At 35.8% G+C, this 23,132-nt stretch overlaps 1 protein-coding gene across 1 annotated transcript in view; it reads left to right on the top strand.

Annotated features, from left to right (window-relative positions):
- Adam22 (ADAM metallopeptidase domain 22) overlaps window positions 1-23,132 on the top strand; it is a 178,577-nt gene that overhangs the window by 76,187 nt on the left and 79,258 nt on the right. Inside the window, exon 3 of the mRNA XM_090332220.1 lies at window positions 9,926-9,992. Within this exon, the coding sequence (XP_090188346.1) occupies window positions 9,926-9,992 (67 nt within the window). The remainder of the gene's footprint in view (window positions 1-9,925; window positions 9,993-23,132) is intronic.

Raw genomic sequence — 23,132 nt, 5'->3', positions numbered from 1 at the left:
GGCTCAGGGTTAATCTAATAATTTTCAGTCATAATAATTATGTGCTGATGATAGAAAAATAAATGTTCAAAATGATGCAATATTTCTGTCTAGGCAAGGTAGATTGAATCCTTGCTTTGGAATGAATCTTTGCTTCATTTTACGGATAGATAACGTAGGCACAAGAAAGTCACAACAGAGATAAGAATCATAAATAAAATTTTAGAAGTTGTAAGAACAATAGACTAGAGTAATTGACTTGACAGCCTGCAAAACAGCGGATGCCTAATTTTGGCAAGAGGAACCTGAAAAAGGTTCCAGAAATAGGCACCAGATACTTTAGAAAACTGATGTATGATTTTTTGTGTGGCTTAAAAGAAGTACAGTTTATGTCAATTTTAAAATAGACTCTAAATCTCTTTTAGAGGTTATGTAATATCAGATAGTCATCATTTTGTTTAATCTTGTTTTACATCAATAACATGTGGAAGGAAAGTGCTAGTATTTCCCTTTTGGCTTGTTATTTGTGCTTTACAGGAAATAGCAATGTCTATTTAAGTATTATTAATAGGATTTAGGATTATTAAAGAGAACAATTACCATTACAGACTTTTAGTGGATGTGTAACCATGGCTGCACATTTTTGTGCTTAGTTTCTTGACAAAGATCCAAAAATCCATTGCGTTCTCTCTCTCTCTCTCTCTCTCTCTCTCTCTCTCTCTCTCTCTCTCTCTCTCTCTCTCTCTCCCTCCCTCCCTCCCTCCCTCCCTCCCTCCCTCCCTCCCTCTCTCTCTCTCTCTCTCTCTCTCTCTCTCTCTCTCTCTCTCTCTCTCTCTCTCTCTCTCTCTTTCTCTCTCTCTCTCTCTCTCTCTCGCCAGTCCTGGGGACTGAACTGAAGGTCTGAACACTGTCCTTCAGCTTTCCTCAAGGTTAGTGTTGTGCCACGTGAGCCACAGCACTAGTTCTGGCTTTTCTACATAAATGGTACGGAGAAATTGAACCCAAGTCTTCATGCATGCTAGGCAAGCACTCTTCCACTAAGCCAAACTCCCAGCCTTGCAAAGTCTGTTCACACCAGAAATCAGTGCTGCTCACCTGCTGCTCTAAAGAAGGACATTTTATGGTAGACTTCCTTTGCTAGAAGCTGGAAGAACTTTGGATATTATAAGAAGTATAAGTGAGAGGTATATACTCAGAAGCTGTTTATAATAAAAATATTTAAGGACCCACTCGAAGCTGAAATTGAAAAACACTTGGGCACAGAGTTCACTAGTTATTTTTTCTTTGTATATTTTATTTATATAATTGTTGTGTGCTCAGGTAAAACCTGTTCTGCTTCCCCCCTTTTTTTTCTCTCTTAAATCTTTGGAGACGAGGTCACACTACATAGCCCAGACTGGATTTGAATTCATGATCTTCCTGCCTCATCTTCTCTACTGCTAGGATTGCAGGGCTACTTCACCTTATTAAAATGGTTGAAAAATGATTGTTTAGTAGCTCTGAAATAACAACTTTATATACTACATTTGAAAATTTAGTTATCCTTTTATATTTCTGCTTATTTTATTTCTGCTTAATTTCTGCTTACTTTAGAAATTTTAGATAATATGCAGAGACAAAACTAGTAAAATTAATGTAGTAGTAATTTAACTGCCAAGACATTCACACTATTTGTATTCTCCAATTTATTTCTTGTCTTTCTTTCACATATGTGGGTTTTCTTTTCTTTTACAAAATGATGTACTCTCCTTAGGTTCATGTTACGAATATCCTGTAACTTGTTTGTGTCATAAGTGTTTAATTATAATGTTGCCCTCTGTTATTATTTAACTGCTTCAGATGTTGCTTCCAGAGTTTCTCCATTATGTTTTTTTTTCTTTTTCTTTTTTTCTTTTTTTTTTTACCAGTCCTGGGCTTGAGCTCAGGGCCTGAGCCCTGACCTTGGACTTTCTCAAGGCTAGAGCTCTACCACTTGAGCCTCAGCACCACTTCCAGCTTTTTTCTATGCATGTGGTACCGAGGAATTGAACCCGGGTCTTCGTGCATGCTAGGCAAGCACTCTACCACTAAGCCAAACTCCCGGCCCTCTCTCCATTATGTTTTATTGAATAAAATCATTACACAGGTACACTTTCAAAATTTTTTCCTTCGTTAAATTTGTGGAAACAGAAGCAGGCTAAATTTTTAGAAACAGAATTGAAAGGTTAAAGACCCACATATAATATGTCTCATCAAACCTCTCTCTAAGTTTTGTTGTTGTTGTCTTAGCTTTTTCTGGTGATAGTTCTGGGGTGTGAACTTCAGCAGGCTAATGTCCCTGATCTTTTGAGCTCAAGGCTAGTATTCTTACCACTTGATCTATAGCTCCACTTCCAGCTTTTTGATGGTTAATTGGAGATAAGAGTCTCATGGATTTTTCTTCCTGGCCTGGCTTTGAATGATGGTCCTCAGATCTAAGCCTCTTAGGTAGCTGATATTACAGATGTAAACCACTGGCATCTGGCTTGGTATAATTTTATAAACTATTTTCTGGTGCTTGTAGTTCTTTTGAAGCTTTTCTTGCAACAATTATTTTAAGATACATATCTTCTAAATTTATTTCCTTTAGTAGATTCTTAGGTACAAAAAGTATCAGAAATTTTAAGGCTTTTGTACTAAATTTTGCAAGTTTGCTTTCTCAACAAAGGTGACAATTGGCTATCATAACCGTGTGTTCTCACTAATGATGAAACTCTGCGTGGACAGAAAGGATACCATAGACATTAATAAAATAGATATTAAGTATTGAAAGAAGTCAGACATGATGTCATAATGGCTCTGTGATAATGGAAATGAACATATTTTGGACTATTATATATAGAAAGGTATCTCCAGATTGCTTATCAAATGAGTTGAATAGCCTGCTTATATCATCAGCTCCGGGATGTAATTAGGGTATCTGTGCCAAACATGGTAGTCCCCAAATGTAAATGAAGAATTGAATTTGCACTAATCATGGCTCAATCTCTTTCAGAAAAAAAAAATGAGAGTTGTTTATGTAAATGAAGGACTGGGTTTGCACCAATTTTAGGTCTTCTGTTGGGCCCACCAGAAAGTGATCCACTCTAGTCTGGGTGGAAATATTTACAAGATGGTGTAAGATGTTTGCTGGAGCAATGCCTGCAGGAGCTGGAAGCTTTCTTTGGGTTCAGAATGTTGGCAGGGTGTCCTGTGCTGTCTCAGAGGGAGAAGATCTCTTCTATTTGTAATAATTAGAATGAAGATAGCTCCCACCTCAACTTTTACTTAAGCAAATTTACTTGAAGTATACTATTCCTAATATAGAAAAAAAGACCGAAAGATAATATAGACCCTAAAATCTCCTTTAAAATTGTCATCTGAAGGGACTCACTTTATAAAATACAAATTAGCTTTACTTTTGGAACAGTACTATACAAAAACATCCCATGCATAAATATAAGCAGGAAAAGAATTTTCATGTTTATAGCTTAGTAAGTAATAAAATGAAACTCACCCAAAAAAGTAGACTGTGGATGAGCTTTTAATTCCTTTTTGTAGCTTCAATTTAATTTAGTATAAACAAAGTGGAAAACTTAAATACTGGTTATTACATGCTGAGGAAATAGATAAGAATGTTGGCAATGAGCAGTGCTGGTGAATGAATGGTGAGGTCTCAGTGTAAAGAAGGTGCAAGGACCTTTATCCATTTTCTGTAGTGAGGATTCTCAACAAGGCAAATAGTTTTCCAAAAGGAGCTTCAAAGTTCTTTCTTGCCTAGAGAAAGTAACATAATAAAAGGACTAGATAAATTGATTGTATGTTGAAGAAAACATTCAAGACTGGAAAGATATTCTCTTTTAAAATATGTTCTGGGGTCCGGAATTTTGGCCTACTGGTAGAGTGCTTGCCTAGCATTCACGAATACCCGGGTTCGATTCCTCCAAAAAGGCCAGAAGTGGTATTGAGGCTCAAGTGGTAGAGCTCTAGCCTTGAGAAAATCCAAGGACAGTGCTCAGGCCCTGAGCTCAAGCCCAGGACTGGCAACAACAACAACAAAAATGTTCTGAGCTTAAAGTGTTTTCATAAATAAGGTAATTGAATTTAGATGCTTAAAATCATATTTTCTGACTAGGATAGTGGCCTAGTGATAGAGCGCTCGCCTAGCATGCACAAAGCCGTGGGTTCAATTCCTTTTTACCATATTCACAGAAAAAGTTGGAAGTGGGGCTTTCGCACAAGTGGTAGAACACTAGCCTTGAGAAAGCCTAAGGATACTGCCTAGGCCCTGAGTTTAAGCCTTAGGACTGGTAAAAAATCAAAAACAAAACAAAAAAAATTTTTTCTTCCAATAAGCTTTTCATAGTGAAAATAGAATACAATCTGATTTTTGTTATGGCCCATGATTACAGACTTAAAAAGGGTTTTTTTTTTTACTATGTTGTATTATAATCATACTTGAAGCTTTTATAGTCCTTTTATATTATAATCAGAAACTTATTTTGAACATCTAGAGACTGATTTGGAAACACATGTTAATTTTCTATAATCTAATAATTGTCTTAAAATGAATCGTTTGGCATGATTTTATGAATTGACTAGGCAGATGTGCTTCACATAGTATCAAGTCAGGCACCAAGAAGTCTGTGAAGCCCAAAAATGGCCTCAGTCACATGGCTGGACACAAGTTGTTAGCACTGATTGAAATTCCACATGGGGCTTCAGCTAGGGACTTGTTCTTTTCGTTAATCTTTTTATGTAATTGTTTGGACTTCCTGACTACCTAGTAGTTGTGTTCAAATCAGAGTTCCACATTCATGATTCCATAACCTTAATTTGAACTTGACTTTGAGGCTACATTTTGCCAGGTTGGATTTTTGCCAAGACTATTTTTTTAAGTTATTGTAAGTTGAGTTTTCATTATTGTTGTTCATTTGTTTTATATGTGTCATTGTTATTATGTAATGAGGCACAATCCTTTATAAAGTGATACTCCAAAGAACACAATTTTGGTTTCTTTTATTATTCTGGTAGAGGCTGATTCAGAAATGGATTCAGATGATCATGATGGACCATGTGTTATGCCCTGGGTTAAGTAGAAAAGACAGGGGTCAATGGCATGTACGATAGGGTATGTAGGGTCAATGATTTAAGATACCCAATCAAAGAAGTAAAGTGGACATTCTAGAGAAAGATGGGTTACTAGGAAATGGTGAAGAAGAGTGGAATAATTGAAAACACTTAGATATTTATTTATTATCATGTCAACCTCCTGATCTCCATTTTAGGCATGGATACATTGTGTTTTTAAGTTTTACATATCATCCCCCAAAGTAATATAGCTAGTAAACAGAAAAGCCGAGATGAAAAATCAAATCCTTGTGTGTATTTTTGACTCTCAAATCTTTGTTTTATACCAGCTACCTCTGAATCATGGTAGTTGTGCACAAAAACAAAGGAAAGTCATCAGTACAGCTGGAAATGTTTATTTTACTTATTCTAGGCTTGTGTGGTATGTATGTGAAAGGCAGTAGGTCTCAATACACTTCTAATAAGTAGCAAATGAATGGCCTTAAGAATTTGATTGCAGATTATTTCTACTTTAAATTCACCAAGAAAGTCACAAAGCATTTGCATACATTGCTATTAAAGTATACAGTGAATTTTACCTTCTCCACTTACAGTACAATTTTCTCTATACTAAGGAAATCCTCTATTTTCCAAAGCTTAAAATTATTTAAGTAGTTACTTAACAATAAATAAAGAGGACATTGGTAGTTTTGATTATTTCAAGTAGCTTCCAGAATAATTACTTAGGTTCTAATTTGATGGCATTTTAAATAGGGAGGTTTTCAGCGTAATAATTAAAATAACAATACTTAGCCTGCTTTCACTGTACTGTAAACAAACAAAACCAAATTTTCTGGGCTGTTTTTGGTTTAAATTTCAAGGGGCCTTTTCTAGTAATCCTTGTAGATGTAGAGGCTTGGTTGAAAAAGCTACATAATTCCTGGGCAGAGTTATTCTTTGGTGCAGTGACTCATACTGTTTTAATGCCTACATTTTTATAATTCAAAGGAAAATGTTCCCTTAAAATTTGAAAGACTTTAAACTGATTTTAAGAAATTATTCTTGTTATTACTACTGCTACAACTGCTATTTCTCTAATTTTTTTTATTTATTTAGGTGCCTTTGATTTCATTCAAGCTAGCTTGATAATGGGGATTAGTGGTGGGGCTTAAGCCCACAGACAGACAACTATCAGAATGGCCTGCTCTGGATTTATGGGCTAGAACAGCAAGGTTTTGAGGCTTTCACGCTGATGGTTGCCACTGATATAACTCATTTTCTTTCATGTGTCTGCGTGCTTATTTCTGCCTTCCTTTTTTCTTCAGCAGCTGAATGTTTTGGTTTTGCTTTTGTTCTGCATTTAGTAGTTTAGGAACATGACTGACTATGCTAATGAACATTGTCTCTATGTGGAGTGTTTCCCTCTCATTTCTGGGAAAGGTAGTTTCAGACACATGGCAAGGCTTTTGCAAAAGTCTTGCTGGAATCTCTTCTGTTTGGATCTAGGCAATGAGACAAGAGTATTTGCAGCCTTTTGCTCTGCATTTAATCAGTTCTCCTGGCTGATCTGTTTTGAATTCCTCAAATATGCTTCTATAATTCTGAACATCTCATGAAGATTAAAATAATGTAAGACTTTTTTTTTTCAGAAAGCACCTAGCAATTCTCTTTTGCCAGAATTACATTATATATATCACCATGCCTAAACCAACATTTGTCTCATAACAATCAAGATTCTCCTCCTTGGTTTCTCTTGAATATCATGACATTGCAAAGAGAATATCAAGGGAAAAGATGATAGTGGAAAAAATATCACTTGAACAGTCAGCAATTAATGGTGGTCTCCTCTTCTTCCTTTTTTCCCATATTTTTATTGCAATTAATAGAAGGGTTACATTATATTCACCAGATAGAAGGAGCATTACTTCACAAACATTGATACCCTTTCTCATGTCTTGGTCCCCATTACCCTCCTCCAACCCCCGCCCCTCATCTTGTTTTCCCCCTTCCCTATCCTATTTCAAATAACCAAATAAGCATATTTATAATATATCAGATAACAAGGTAAAATACTGTAACAATATGAGATAACTAAGCGACAGCAAAAAAGATGAGAGATAACAGTACATTGAGGACAACAATCACTCATTATATGGTTTTTGTTTCTATATCCTGGAGGTCCTTTCATTTAGTGTCATACTATATGGCCTTATGTATCTAGGTTTTGCTCTATTGTAAATCTCTGCTAGAAGAGCCCAAGGTTTCTACTGATTATGGCAAATGAGGAAAACCATTGAGCCTATGTCCCTTTGAGTCTGGCTTACTTCACTTAATATGATTTTTTTCTAAGTCTTTTCATTTCCTTATAAATCGGGCGATGTTGTTCTTTCTGATAGCAGCATAGAATTCCATTGTGTATAAATACCACATCTTGTTGATCCACTCATCAACTGAGGGACATCTGGGTTGGTTCCATATCTTTGCTATGGTAAATAGTGCTGCAATGAGCATTGTTGTGCTAGTGGATTGTTGTGCTAGTGGATTGTTTTATCTCACATTATTCCTAGGACTTCAGATGAAACTACAAACTAATGAGCTTCTTTAGACAAAACTGGTAATTATGAGATTTGAAGCCAGGCAGGGAAGACAAATCCAAGACATCTCCAACTAACCACCAAAAAACTGGAAGTGGAGGTGTGGCTCAGGTGATATAGTATCAGCCTTGAGACCCCCAAAAGCTAAGCAAGCTGGAACACATTGCACACACAAAATCCTCTGTTGCATATCTAAATACACACAGAGGGGAAAGAAATGTGCAGGTTTGCGTATGTAGAATAGGGGAGAGAGACAATAGCAGGTAGTGTGGGAGCATATGGACATATGATCTTCACACGTCCCATTACTCGCTTGGTTTCATGAGCCTTCTCTACTGACAGTGTGTTTACAAGAACTAAAATTGAGGTGTGAGCAAGCCCCATGGATGGCAAGTGTCTTGAACTAATAATACTCACTTTTGCCTTATTTGAAAGATACAAAAATAAGCCCTGCCAGTTCCTGTAGCTTGCCAGCTAGCCTCAGCCACAATCATGTGTTCCGTGTGTGCTTCTTGGACAAAGAACATGTAGAACAGGAATAAGTGTCAGCAGGTGTTCCAACCAGTGGGCTTTTAGCAGTATCTGGAGACATTTTGATTGCTGTGAAGTGTGTGTGTAGGAGATGTAATGGAATCTAGTGGGTAGAAGTCACAGATGTTGCAGTAAATGTGCTCATTTGTGAAAGACAGCCTCCCAAGACAATATGGCAAATATTGGGTAACACTAGTGTGTGATAGAATATTAGTTGCTTATCTATATTTATATGTCATGGATATTTAATCAATTGCTTGTTTATTGTTTTTATACATTTAGTATATCACAAATATTTATTAGTTATCTCTTAATGTCCAAGTCTTTCTATCAATGAACAGTAGCTCATATAGGATCTTCTTACAAAGTAAAAATATCTGGTGAACTGTGCCCATATCTAATATACATTTCCATTCTAATTACTTTATACTTAAAGTATCTCAAGGTGTTTGCCTATATTTTATACTAATAAGAACCTCAAGTTTACTCATTTAGCACTGAATATTTACTCATCTAGAGCTGAATATTCACTACATGCTTACATTGTATTTGTTCTAGAACAACTGTTAACACATTTTAAGGTAATTCTAATTTGACACCTCCTGTAAGCAACACTTGTAAATTTTTAAATGTTTATATCATTTTAAATATTGCATCTATGTGAAAAATTCCCTTTTAATGGAGTGCCTTGAGACACAGCTTCCATTAATTTTAATTTTTAAAATTAAACAAAATTGCATTAATAATTTACAAATACTTGAAAGTATACATTTCTAATACTATTCCATTTATAGGATTATTTTTAAATATTGGGGTTACCTTTATTCTCATTTAACTTTCCTTCTTTTAAATTTTTTTTTTGTCAGTTCTGGGCTTTAGCTCAGGGCCTGAGCCCTGTCCTTGGACTTTCTCAAGGCTAGAACTCTATCACTTGAGCCTCAGCACCACTCCCCGCTTTTTTTTCCCATGTATGTGGTACCAAGGAATCGAACCCCGGTCTTCCTGCATGCTAGGCAAGCACTCTACCACTAGGCCAAACTCCCGGCCCCTAAAAAAAAATTTTAAGTAGTGTTTTGTTATGTAAAAATAACACATAATGAAATGTTAAGATATGATAACCAAATAAACCTTTTTGATAAAAAAAAAATAAAGATGTACACCGGTGGCTCATGCCTGTAATCCTAACTATTCAGAAGGCTGAATAGTTAGGTACTAACTATTGAGGTACTAAGCCAGCCGGGCACAAAAATCCATTAGACTCATCTCCAGTTAACCACCAGAAAACTGGAAGTGGCACTGTGGCTCAATTGGTAGAGCACTAGTTTTGGCCAGAGTTCAAACCTCATGACCAACCAAAAAAAAAAAATTAAAAAAGTAAAAACTAAGAATAACATGTCTTGAAAAGAATAGTGTGTTAATAGTAGTTCTTAGCACTAATAGCTCAATTGGCATTATCAACTGCTAAGCCTCAATAGCAGGTATCATATTGTCATTTCAATACCATATCCTTTAAGGGATACAGTACTGGATTTTACAATCCAGGCTAAAGAGTTGTTAAGCTGATATGCATGAACTTGATCTCAACTTTCAGATGTATCTTATTTTCAGAGCTGTTATTATTATTATTATTATTATTATTATTATTATTATTTTGCAGAGCTACGGGTCTAGCTTACAAAATAGCATCCTAAACAGGTAGGTGCACTCCCACTGAATTATATCCCTTTAACCATCATTTCTTTTTATTGTTGCAGTGACCTGCTGTCCTCTGATTATGTAGAAAGATACATTGGACATGGGGGCAAGACTGTGGAAATCAAAGTAAGTTTTAAAAGGAAATTTAAAAGTTTTGAAAATCTTTTAAATACTATTGATCATAATTCTAATTTTCAATGATACTTCCAATATGCAGTTTAGAGGTTCTTTAACTGTTTTGTAATTTAACAAGGAAGATTATCACTCACTTTTGAAGAAACCTTCATTTTTAATTACAGTATAGGAATTACCAGAGTTGTGTTTAATAGGATTTATGTAATGGAACAGATCTCTTTAAATTATCATTACCTCCATTTCTTTCCAGTTAATTAAAAAAAAACTTCAAATTCTTCTCTGGGTGCCCTCCCTCCCTCTTCTCCCCACCCCACCATACCCCTAGCAGCCACATTGGAAATACTGAATCTATGAATCTGACTCACCAATCTGTGGTCGCTAACTTTTTTTTCCTCTGCTAGGCCCTCCTGATGCTCTCTGGGCCTTCAAATGCAATTACATCCTGAGGTGCTGAGGGCTAAGAGTTCAGCATGTGAATTTTAAGACAACACAGTCTATCATGTCTTTCTTAAGGGCATTATAAGGTGTTGACTTGTTTTTAAAGTTGATCTTTTCTTGGAACAGAGGTAAATGAAGTAGTACATGAACACAAAGCTAAACTTTTAAGAATGTGTGTGTGTGTGTGTGTGTGTGATCACATTTGTGTGTTCACACACACACATATGTATACCTTCAAGGGAGGTAAATTATTATCAAAATTACTATGTTATACTTAAACAGTAGTTAGAAATCAATCCATTAAATGGATAAATGGATCTGCTTTTTTTTTCTTTTTCTTTTTTGTCAGTCATTAATGCAGGGCCTAGGCTCTGTCCTTGAGCTTCTTTGAGCTCAAGGCTAGCTTTAGCATTCTACCACTTGAGTCACAGTGAGTCTCATAGGGATTTTTCTACCCAGGCTGGCTTTGAACCACTATCCTCAGATCTCAGTCTCCTGAGTACCTAGGATTACAGGCAGGGGCCACTGGCACCCAGCTTTTTTTTTGACACAGGCCTTGCTATGTAGCCTTGGCTGTTGTTGAGCTCATCATCCTTGTGCCTCATCCTTTGGAGTACTGGGACTAAAGGTATATACCACTGCCGGAGCCAGCCGGCAGCAAATTGGGATTCCTGAAATAGGGGGCAGGGATTAGGAAAAAATTAAAGAGAAACAAATAGGTGGGGTTCAGGAGGGCTACAGCCCATATCAGCAGCCACAGCTTAAGAAGCCTGTAGCCCAAGACTGTAGCCCAGTTTATTTCAAGTTCTGACCTTAAATACACTTCTTTAAACTAGGGAACTGCCAGGGGCTACACTTGTACAAACAGTATCAAGTCTCAAATAGGTTAAATGAGAGGCTATCAAGTCTCAAATAGGTTAAATGAGAAGTGATTGACACAGCCCAAAATCATGATAAGAGCTTACTTCCTTGTGTACTCAATTGTGCGGGTCCAAGGTCCCTGACCCCATAGTCGGTCTCCAACACACCACCATACCCAGATATCATGGATTCTTTATTTGTGAAAAATAAAAGCACAACACATTTCAATTATGAAATATAACATGGACACAGACATGCACATAAAACAGTGGATGAGCTGATGAATTACCAACACTAAAACCTCCACCCACAGAACCATAGAATCTTTGCTTCTATATCCTAAGCCTTGCCTCTTTTTCTTTCTTTTTCCTTCCTTCCTTCCTTTTCCTTCCTTCCTTCCTTTTTCTTTCTCTCTTTCTCTTTCTTTCTTTCTTTCTTTCTCTTATTCTCCCTTCCTTCCTCCCTTCCTCCCTCCCTCCCTCCCCCATCTTTCTCTTTCTTTTTATTTTATCATCAGGGTGATGTATATATTTGTATATATTGATGTTATATTTGTAAGGTAGTGAGTACATTACTTCTTAAACATTGTTATCCCTTCCCATGTTTTTCTCCTACTTTCCCTCCCCATACCTCCTCCCAAGTTGTAAAGTTCAGTTCCAACATATTGTCTGGTGAATTTTGCTGTTTCATTGGTTCATCCTTATGGTCCCCACTTTTATGGGAATATTTCTAGAATATTGTTTGTAGTTTAATCACCAAAGTTGTGTCCCTACATTTTAAGTTTGACTGTATCTGTTTTTAAATTAACTTTAAATTTTATCTTTCTTTCTTTTTCTCTTTCTTTCTTTCTTTTTTTTTGGGGGGGGGGATTAAACTCTGGGCCTGGGTGTTATCCCTAGTCCTTCAGCTCAAGACTACCACCCTACCCCTTGAGCCATTGCCTTACTTCCTGTTTTCTAGTGGTTAATTGGAGATAAGAGTCAGCCTGGGCTGACTGTGAACCTCAATCCTCAGATCTCAGCCTCCTGAGTAGCTAGGATTACAGGCGTGAACGACCATACCCGGTGTTATCTTTCTCTTTTACTTCTTCTTGCAGTTTATATGATGAAGAAACTAGATTGCTTATCATATTCAGTTTCTCAGTATGGATTTGTGTTGATTGAAATTTTATATTTAGAGCAAACTGAAGTAAATCTTATGGATTACAATTTAACATAACATTTTATATTATCTGCAGGGTCTTTCAAGCCTCAATAAAAATAGAGTGCTTTTTTGTGTGTGTAAATTTTAGTGAGGGCTTTTTTTAGTAAAACAGGAGAAAATAGGAATGGAAAGAAAACTGAGAACTATTTTCTGCTTCTCACTCAGGAAATAGAATTAAAAGACACCCGTGGTAATACTATTATCCTGATCATTTAGGTATGCATAGCCCCAATTTTAAAGTTCTATTAAAATATTTTAAAAACCCCTTCCAGTCATTATAAAGATAAGTTTGTGTAGAAAACTACACATACTTTTTGCTCCTTTAGTAATATATATTTAATTTCAGGTGTCATTTGCATTGTGTTGGTCAGTTAAAGGCTAAGTTATGGGACATGGCATGGTAGTACATGTCTACAGTTCCAACAGATTTCGAAATGGGATGATCCTGATTACAGGCCAGTGTGTGCAAAATATGTTAGGGATACTTACTCAAAAACTGAGCTTCCTTAATCCCAGCTAGGCAGAACCTATTTTAGATTCAAGGTTGGCAGTAGGCAAAAAGGATGAACCCTGCCTGAAAACTAACTAAAGGAAAAAGAACTCAGACCATGGCTCAAGCTGTAGAATGCTTACCAAGAAAGCAGAAGACCCTAGCATAATGAAAGGAAGAAGCAAAGGGCAAGCGAAGTAAAAAAAATAATGAAAGATAAAGGAAAAAGGGAAGAAAAGGAGATTGGGAGGGGGACAATGAGAGATAGAGAAAGAAGATGAGAAAACCAGAGAAAGGAAAACAAAGAAAAGAGAGAGAAAGAAGATTAAATTTTAAAATTTATCCATCCCTTTAGGGAGAACTTTTATATGTTTGAAAAATTTTAGGTAAAGGCTAATCAAAATGCCTTGGAATGTAATTTTTATTTGGTGCTAGAGAGCTATGGCTTTGGATTTGAAGACAAGAGAAATTAGAATTTAAGAGTAGTCGCTATCTGATATGTGTTTATTTGTTTATTTGAAATAGAGTAGGGAAGGGGGAAAAACAAGATGAGAGGAAGGGGTCAGGGAGGGAAATGGGCAGAAAAACATGAGAAGGGGTAGCAATGACTGTTAAGTAATGCAACTTCTATCTAGTGAATATAATGTAACCCTTCTATTAATTGCAATAAAAATAGTGAAGAAAATGAGTAGTAGCAACAGAATCTAAATCACACAGTTTGCTGTTTTATAGTTAGTTTGTCCAAGAACTCAAAAATTGCCAATTCTATTCTGGCTAGTTGAAATTTCAGCTTATGTAGGCTCAGTTTGATAATTCTAATAGTGATAACAACTAACATTTATTGCTAAATGATGTAGAGATTTGTAGGCACACAAATTTGTATTTCATTCTCTGATTATAAACAGAACTATTATCTTACTTTTAGAAGCTGAGGCACCTAGCTTGTACAAAGTAAGGAGGGATAATTGAACAATTATTTAAATCTAGGTTATCCAACTCTATACCATACTATTTATCCTATATTCCATATGACCTAAAATAGGACATTCATACAAGCATATCTATGAATCAGCTGTATTTTATTTGTTATTTTTATATAAAAATCAATTTTCAAGATTATTGGGAAGGGTAGGAAAGGAAAATGGGGAAAAAACATAAGAAGGGGTATCAATGTGTGAGAAGTAATGCACCTACTAAGCTGGCGAATGTAACTGTAACCCCTCTATACATTACCCTGGCAATAAAAAAAAATTTAAAAATTTAAAAATCAATTTCATTTTGGAGATTTCTGACAATTATACATTAGAGCCACTAATCATTTAGCTGACATAATGGTTTAAAGATCTTTAGGTGTTTCTCTCAAAATTTGGTATGCATTTGAGTAGTTTTGTCACATCATGGTATTTGAATGGTTTCCCCATGAGCAAAAAGCAAGAGACTTATTCTTGTCCAAAACTTGTCTTGAGTTTGTGAAGAGAAACCCACTGTTTACTATTGGCATTGGGTTGGCATTTGCTGGTTATTACTCATTGAATTGGGTGCATTTGATGCTCATTGTCTCGAAGTCTTAATGATGCTTATATTGCAATAGAAGGATAGCTCTAAATACAAAGGCATGTGGCGCAAGGTTGAAGTCTAGAAACAGGTAAATGTAAAGAGTGCTGTATGCTGGAGAGCCAGTACCAGAGAAGAAAATGTCTACTGAACGATGAGAGAGATTATTGTAAATCTAGAAAACTTTATTCAGATGAAATATATAAAATTTCCCTTGAAAATCTCTTTAAGGCAAATCTATCTTCCCTCTATGGGGTTGAAGCTCCAGGCAAGATTTCTAACCTGGCACAACATCCTCTTTCTCTGGATACCTGTGTCACTAGCAGAGTATCTAAATGCCTTTGCACTTATTTTTTTAAGTCAGATTTCTAGCTCATTAAAAAGAGATCCCCTTTGATATACTGATTTAATCATTTTATATTCCACAATGAATGTGCCAGGAACCAGAAAAATAATACTGAAGGACAGCTATAAGAAATCACTTAGAAAAATTTAAATATGGTGGCCCTGAGGACAACAGATGTTTCTAGAACTTCATAGTTTACTTGAGCTTGAACAACATCAATAAGAAATTGCTTGTAATCTCAAATTGTATTGAAGATTTTTTGAGAGATTTCCCTACAAGGAAAGTGGTATCTAACATTACCATAATTCAGAAATACACAATGTATTAGAAAGAGGACAGTAGTATATTTTTCAAGGTTTTTTTTAATTGATAGAAAAAACATCACTCCTTTCTTGAGTAAAAGATGTTCTCAATTATTATTAGTAACAGAATTTATTTTATCTAACATGCAAGTTATTATTTAGTAACCTCACTCTGCTTACTCTACTTCTTTGTAAAAATGACAGGAACCAAATGTAAGTTTGGAACTGATTTTTCTTAAATTTTATTGCAAAGAAACACTTGAATTGTTTCATTTTTGGCCCCCAGACAATAAATTATACATTCAGAGAATGTATACAATAATTATACAATAATTATACATTCAGAGAATCTCGTGTATATTTTTCTTGAAGCCAAAAAAGATATACCCAGGAGTTAATCTACTTTTGCCTATCCTGGGTATTGAGTTTCTTTTTGATTTTCAAAAGTGTATTACTATATGGAATCTTTGTTCTTTCTATAAAAGAAGAACAGTAAGTGATTAAGAAGAAAAGGAAAACCAGGCTTTGATGTGCAGGAAATTTTGCTGCATGCATTAGTACTGAGCCTTCTGTACCATTCCAGCAGTGAGGAATCTTCTGTGGTAGAGATGTGTCTTTTTTTTTTTTTTTTTTTTCAAGTGGCTTGTCTTGTTTTGGAGGCTGTCTTTGAGATGTAATGCAAGAAACAGCCACTACTGCCAAGTAATCTATTCTAAGGATTTTCTATTTTGTTTGTTTGTTTTCTTTAAGAGCAATTCAGTAGCAGTGTTTATTTTCCCACATGCCTTTCTAATCTACATCAATGTCTTATAGTTCAGAAACATTATGTCTTAAATTCTGTCGCTTAGATAGACATTTGGGTAATACTTAGTCACCTAGCCCATCACTGAGTCACGTACCTTAGGAAGATGACTTTAGGAAGGATTTTTTTTTAAGGATCTTATATTTAAGTAAGTTTTCATGTAAGCTCCTCATTTTGTCATCAGATTTCAAATTTAAGGTTCAGCCTTTATTGAGATGAGGAGGCCTCTATCCAAGTTTAAAAAAAAAACCCAGGGATTACACATTAAGATTGGTTGATAAGCAGTGTCATTCAATGACTCTCAGGTTAGTTGGGGGGGTCTTCAGTTGTTATGGCAACTGGAGATATTTCTGTGTCTCTCTCTTTTTGCACATCTTTATTGAGTTACAGTTTATATACCATAAACTGAAGTGACTTCTGGTTTCATGGAATATAGATTCATTTTTCTTTCTTTCTTCCCTGAAACCTCACCAGTGCTGGTAACAAAAATAGAATGATTTTAAAATATGTCAGCACATCCTCTTCATACATAGACATTTAGTTGTTAGCTGTAGTTATATCTGCTCTAAATTCCATTATTATTCTTGTTATTTATTTATTGATTTTGAGACATAGTCCTGCTATGTAGTCCAGTCTGGCCTCAAACACTTGATCCTTAGCATTCTGAGTGTTGGGGTTACAGGTATGCACCTTGATGCCCAGTTTAAATTTTATTATATTGTAGTGATTTTTGTTAACACTTAATTGCTGACATTATTTTATTAAACTTCATGATAAAAATATTTTATAAGAATGGCATCTACAGCCGGGAGTTTGGCCTAGTGATAGAGTGCTTGCCTAGCATGCATGAAGACCCAGATTTGATTCCTCGGTACCACATACATAGAAAAAAGCTGAGGCTCAAGTGGTAGAGTGCTAAGCCGTGAGAAAGTCGAAGGACAGTGCTCAGGCCCTGAACCCAAGCCCAGGACTGGCAAAAAAAAAAAAAAAAAGAATGGCATCTAGACTTTAAAAAACCACAAACAAATGTAAAATAGATTGAATCTTATGGCAATTTGATGAATTATTGAATTAAGTTTCAGGGATAATAGTGGGATTGAGTTCTAGGATCTTGTTATTTAGAGATGACTCACTAATTAAAAATAGAGCTAGCACTGGAAACCTTGTCTTTCGGGTCTTGTGGATTTGAGCTGTCCATTTAAAAATTTGTTAACTTTCAAATTGAATAAGGAGGAGGACTCAGTTTTTCATTATTTCCAAATCCATAATATTTTCACAAAAATATTTTAAGTCCAGAGCAAAACTGTAGCTAGACAAAACACATTTTTTCACATTTTAAAACCTTATCTATGTATTAAAATTTTCAAGTTTACAGGTATAATTTACAAAACTCCATCTATTCATAAACCAACTCCAAACTATCAACTTCTTTCACTCTTTTTAATTTTATTTTTTATTGTCGGGGTAATGTATAGAGGGTTACAGTTACATTTGCCAGGTAGTAGGTACATTACTTGTCTCACACATTGATACCCCTTCTCATGTTTTTTGTCCCCGTTTCTCTCACCCCACCCCTACCAATCATTTTGTTTTCCCCCTTCCCTTTCCTATTTCAAATAAATAAACATATATACAATATACCAGGTAACAAAGTCAGATTACAGTAACAATATGAGATTAACCAAAGGGCAAAAAAGAGAAGAGAAATAACAGAACATTAAGAACAACAATCACACAAGATAAAGCTCTTGTTTCCATATCCTAGAGACCCTTTCATTTAGTCTCATCCTATATCATCTTATGTACCTAGGTTTTGAGCTATTGTAATCCTTTGTTAGGAGAGTCCTAGATATGTACTAATTATGACAAATGAGGGAAACCATGGAGCCTATGTTCCTTTGGGTCTGGCTTACTTCACTTAATATGATTTTTTTCCAAGTCTTTCTATTTCCTTACAAATGGGGCAATGTCATTCTTTCTAATGGCAGCATAGAATTTCATTATGTATAAGTACCTAATCTTGATCCAGTCATCTACTGAGGTGCATTTGAGATGGCTGCATATCTTCACCGTGGTAAATAGTGCTGCAATAAACATTGCAAAACACAATTTTGATGGTGAAGGTATGAGAGCCAGGGAGCTCATTCACTTATAATCACCACACAGTGCTATCCTATAGAAAGATTAAGCTTTTCCCTTTTGTTCTATAACCCAGAATCCAGGACAGTCTTATCTTTGTTACCAGAAGTTTAACACTAGTTACTCAGAAGACTTAGACACTTCACTTACAAGTAGAAATTTATTGTGTTTCCTTAATAAGACTACTTGTAGCTTATTTTCTCCAGTTAATGGCATTTAAAAAATGGAATGACTTTCTGTGTTCCAATTTTACATTATTTTCTCTGTCTTTCTGTCTCTCTGTCTGGGTCTGCGTCTGGGTCTGTCTCTCTGTCTATTTGCCTGTCTGTCAGCCTGCATGTCTGACTGTCAGTTATGGGACTTAAGCTCAGCCTAAGTGCTATCCCTCAGCTTTTTTGGCTCAAGGCTAATATTCTACCATTTGAGCCACAGTTCCGCTTCCAGGTTTTTTCTTTTTTGGAGGGGGGTAATTAATTGGAGATAAGAATCTCATGGATAGTCCTGCTCTAGCTGGCTTCAAACTATGATCCTCAGATATTAGCCTAGGTTTACAGGTGTGAACCAGTAGCACCCAGCTAAAACTTTTTATTTTTACAGATCAATAATTATTACATTCTCAAGGTGTTCAAGGTGGTCTACCACAAAGGATGGAAAGAAAAGTACCAGTAATTGTTGGGATAATAATAAACACAGATATGGTGTTTACAATTTGGTTGGCACTAATGGATATGTGTGCTCCACATTTATTAGTGTTCGAATCTCTCAGTACATTCATTTTATAGATGAGTAAACTGAAAATGGAAAATTGAATTAAAGCACCCAAGAATTTGAAGTCAGGAAGTTTTATGTTAGAAATATAAATTTACCTATCCATACTCTAAAGAATCAATGGAACCAATCATAATAGCAAAGGGATATTTTGTGATTGTTTTTGTCGGTTGTGGGGCTTGAACTCGGCCTGGGCACTGTCCCTGAGCTCCTCAGCTCAAGGCTACTGGAGCCACAGTGCCACTTCTGGTTTTCTAGTGTTTAACTGGAGATAAGAGTCTCATGTTCTTTAGTGCCCAGGCTGGCTTTGAACTGTGATCCTCAGATCTCAGCCTCCTTAGTAGCTAGGATTGCAGGTGTGAGCCACTTCACCTGGCTTAGATTACAAATATTTTAATGACCATTTAGATAACTTGTGATTTGCAATTACATCTTCTTTTGCAACTATTTATTTAGTAAGCCATAACTTGAATATGTAGTAGTTTAGACCAGGTGATTCTCAGTTTTTCCAGTACAAAATTTCTATTATTCTATTCTCTTTTTTTTGCCAGTCTTGGGGCTTGAACTTATGGACTGGGCACTGTCCTTGGGTTTTCTCAAGACTAGAGTTCTACCACTTGAGCCACAACACCATTTCCAGCTTTTTCTATGTATGTAGTACTGAGGAATTGAACTCAGGTCTTCATGCATGCTAAGCAAGCATTCTACAACTAGGCCAAACTCCTGGCCCCAAATTTCCATTATTCTAAAAGAATACTGTATGCCTTCAAAGCATGTCGGATTTTCTTTTAAACCATTTTCTCTTGGGGCTATTTTTAGCCTTTCTTTGTTCTGCGTAGAAATTGGATTGTATATTGTTCATTATGCGGGGACGACTGTGGTTTCAAAACTACTGCAGTTTGAAATATGTCTTACACATGACAAACACATGGCTCTGTTCTTGGACCTGTCTTAGACCTAAGTATTTACATCTGGAGAAAATGTGACATTTTTATGGACAAGAGTCACTAAACCAAAGTATATCATCATCTTGCTGAGAGAACAGAAGAGATGTAATTGAACCCTTTGCAGAGTGTTTTAAACTATTCCCTAAGGAGAGAGGAAGAATGTAGTCAAACATTCAAGGCTTATAATACAAAATTAAGAAGAATGAGGAAGCAGGTGGGTTGGGAAGGAAGGCCAAGAATGTTGAACGATGTGACACTGAACAAGACTCCTTGTATTTTTTTAAAATTTTTTGCCAGACCTGGGCTTCAGCTCAGGGACTGAGCACTGTCCTTGGACTTTATCAAGGCTAAAATTCTACCACTTGAGCCTCAGCATCACTTCCAGCTTTTTTCTATGTATGTGGTACCAAGGAATCAAACCTGGTCTTGGTGCATGCTAGGCAAGCACTCTACCACTAGGCCAAACTCCCTTCCCAAGACTCCTTATATTTATAAGCTGCTTTGTTGATGGAAATCCTTTTGTAAACCTATTTCAGGATAATAAAAATTTAAAAATATACCCATTCTATTCTTTTCTTCTTCCCTTTCTCCCCTCCCTCCCCCCCCTTCTCAACCTACACTCTCCTCCCCCACAGGACAAGAATAAAAGAACTACATCAAATGAGAAACATGAGAAAATATTTGCTTCTCTCTCCCATGTAGCATTAGTTATTCTAGGTACATTACCTAACTACTTTTTGTCTGCCACGGGGCCTGTGCATATTCCCATAGTCAGTGTCTCCTCTAAGAGCTTGATGGTACATGCATTTTCAGTCAGTGTCTCCTCTAAGAGCTTGATGGTACATGCATTTTCCCCTGGCAGGCTCATGCAGACATATGCTCCTCTACCATACTGTAATCAGTGTGTGGTTTCAGGAAGGTCTCAGATTTCATGATTTCTTTCTCTTTGCATTTTAAAGAAACAAAGTCTTTGGGGATTTAAGTAAGTGTTACTTTCCTTTGGGACTGAAGTAAGGTTGCTCTAGGCCCATCATCATGTATAATGTATCAGCTCTCTTAATGGCATTGTAAAGATCACACATAGGCTTAACTCCGTAGCCTGAAAAAAATATACTGGCCCATTACCAGTTGATACAGGTCAGGCATACTAGTGCTGGGAGTAAGAGAAAAATGAAAAGTGACAGCTGCTCTCAGCATGAGTTCTGCTCCTAAGCCTTATTTGTGTAGAAAGGATTCTTTATTTCTTGCTGATATGATATTGCTCTCCCCTCAATCAAGTGTATAAAGAATTATTTCATCTGTTAATACTCAATATGTTATCCTCAGACTTAAAAGACATTCTCGGGTAAACTTAAAGATCAAAGTAGCACTAACTAGCAGAATTTCTATGTACAGAACTAATTAATTAGTTTGTGATAGAGTGTTTTCTATTTTAATTCTAATTATAAAACTAAAACTAACCTCTTATTTATTTAACATCACTGTATATATACTGTTGCAATTTCTGTTTTGAAATCAGTGCAAACTATTATGAGAGTAATTACAATCTAATAGGAGGTTGTAGAGTATTGTTTTTGATACATTTTAACTTGAAGTATACACACATTTACACACAATCACAGCCTATTTTTTTGGAGTTGTAGTAAACTAGTTTTTATTTTAATCAGAAAAAAATACTTGCTTTCCAGTGAATAACTAAAAAATAAAAACTAGAAAAATAAAAGCAGTAGTAAAAAACAGTAGTAAAGCTAATATAAATGTAGTATATGAAAACTGACACACAGAGTGTGTGTGTGTTTGTGTGTGTGTGTATGTTATTGCAAAACTGAACGCAATGCTGAAGCCCTGAGTTCAAGCTTCAGGACCAGACCTCACCCCCTAAAAAAATTCAAAATAAAAATGGAGGAAAAGCAATTTGCTTTTGTTTCCTCACTTTTTTTTTCTTTTTCTTTTTTGCCAGTCCTGGGCTTGAGCACAGAGTCTGAGCATTGTCCTTGGACTTTATTTTGCTCAAGGCTAGCACTCTATCACTTGAGCCTCCGCACCACTTCTGGCTTTTTTTCTATGTATGTGGTACTGAGGAATCGAACCCAGGTCTTCGTGCATGATAGGCAAGCACTCTACCACTAGGCCAAACTCCCAGCCCCTCACTTTTTTTGATAATAAAACACCTACAAAATTCTTATTCTTCCTGTATTTTTAAATATGTTTTCTTAGGTGTATGTGTAACTATCATATGATTAATTCGATTTTTCTTATTCATATTAAAATCAATTATAGAATAAGATTGTAGGCAATATAAATCTCTTATGTTAAAAATCTATAGAGTAACAATTAAATTTCATTATTTGTAAAAAGGTACAATGATGTAATGGTTTCCTGGAAAGTTGTAATTTCGGGAGTTTATAATTTTATAGCTAGTGTATGTGGTTCACATTGATTTTCCCTTCTCCCAATTTAGAACTACATTCAGAGAACCTGATAAGTACCCTCTCTGCATTACAGTAATTTGTTGCCGAGGAGCACTTTGTGGGAAACAATTTTTTTTCAGTAGCCTGATTAGACATTTTGTTATAATAGTGGAGGCGTAATGATAACCTGACAGATGAAAAATAATTTCTCTTGAGTATTCTGTGTTGAAAATAAGCAATTAGGGGATCTGTTTGACTTGATAATAGAATGAAAGGTTTGATTTGCCACATTACATGTGTAAAAATAATGAGTATTTTAAAGAAGTTATGGGGAAGTAGAATGGCTAGCTACAACTAAACAAGATATAAGTTAATCTGGGACCAGGAATTTGGCCTAGTGTTAGAGTATTTGCCTAGCATGCATGAAGACCTGGGTTTAATTCCTTTGCTTTACATACCTCATAGAAAAGCCAGAAGTGGTGCTGTGGCTCAAGTGGTAGTGCTGTAGCCTTGAAGAAGCCCCAAGACAGAACTCAAGGCCCTGAGTTCAAGCCCCGGGACTAGCAAAAAAAAAAAAAAAAGATATTAATCCTGCTAGATCAATGGAAGAAGTCCCTAGGTTATAACTCAGAGGCATGCTTCTTAGAAGCAAAGTCTTTGGATTAATTTAATAACAAAACTAGCCATATTTAAAGAGATGAGAAATTATATTGAATAGTATTTCCACAAAATGCATGCAAAGTATGACCAAGCTTGCAAGTATGACCTTACTTGGAAACAAAATCTTTTCAGATAACTCAAGTGAAGATGAGGTCATGCCAGATTGAGGGATGTTCTTAAATTTAATAACTGGTATCCTTTGAAGAGGGA

The sequence above is a fragment of the Megascapheus bottae genome, chromosome 5, assembly GCF_031878675.1.
Source record: "Megascapheus bottae isolate mThoBot1 chromosome 5, mThoBot2.hap1, whole genome shotgun sequence".
NCBI classification, from domain to species: domain Eukaryota; kingdom Metazoa; phylum Chordata; class Mammalia; order Rodentia; family Geomyidae; genus Megascapheus; species Megascapheus bottae.
Note: the sequence above shows the minus strand (reverse complement) of the source record. Positions and strands in the feature narration are given on the sequence as shown.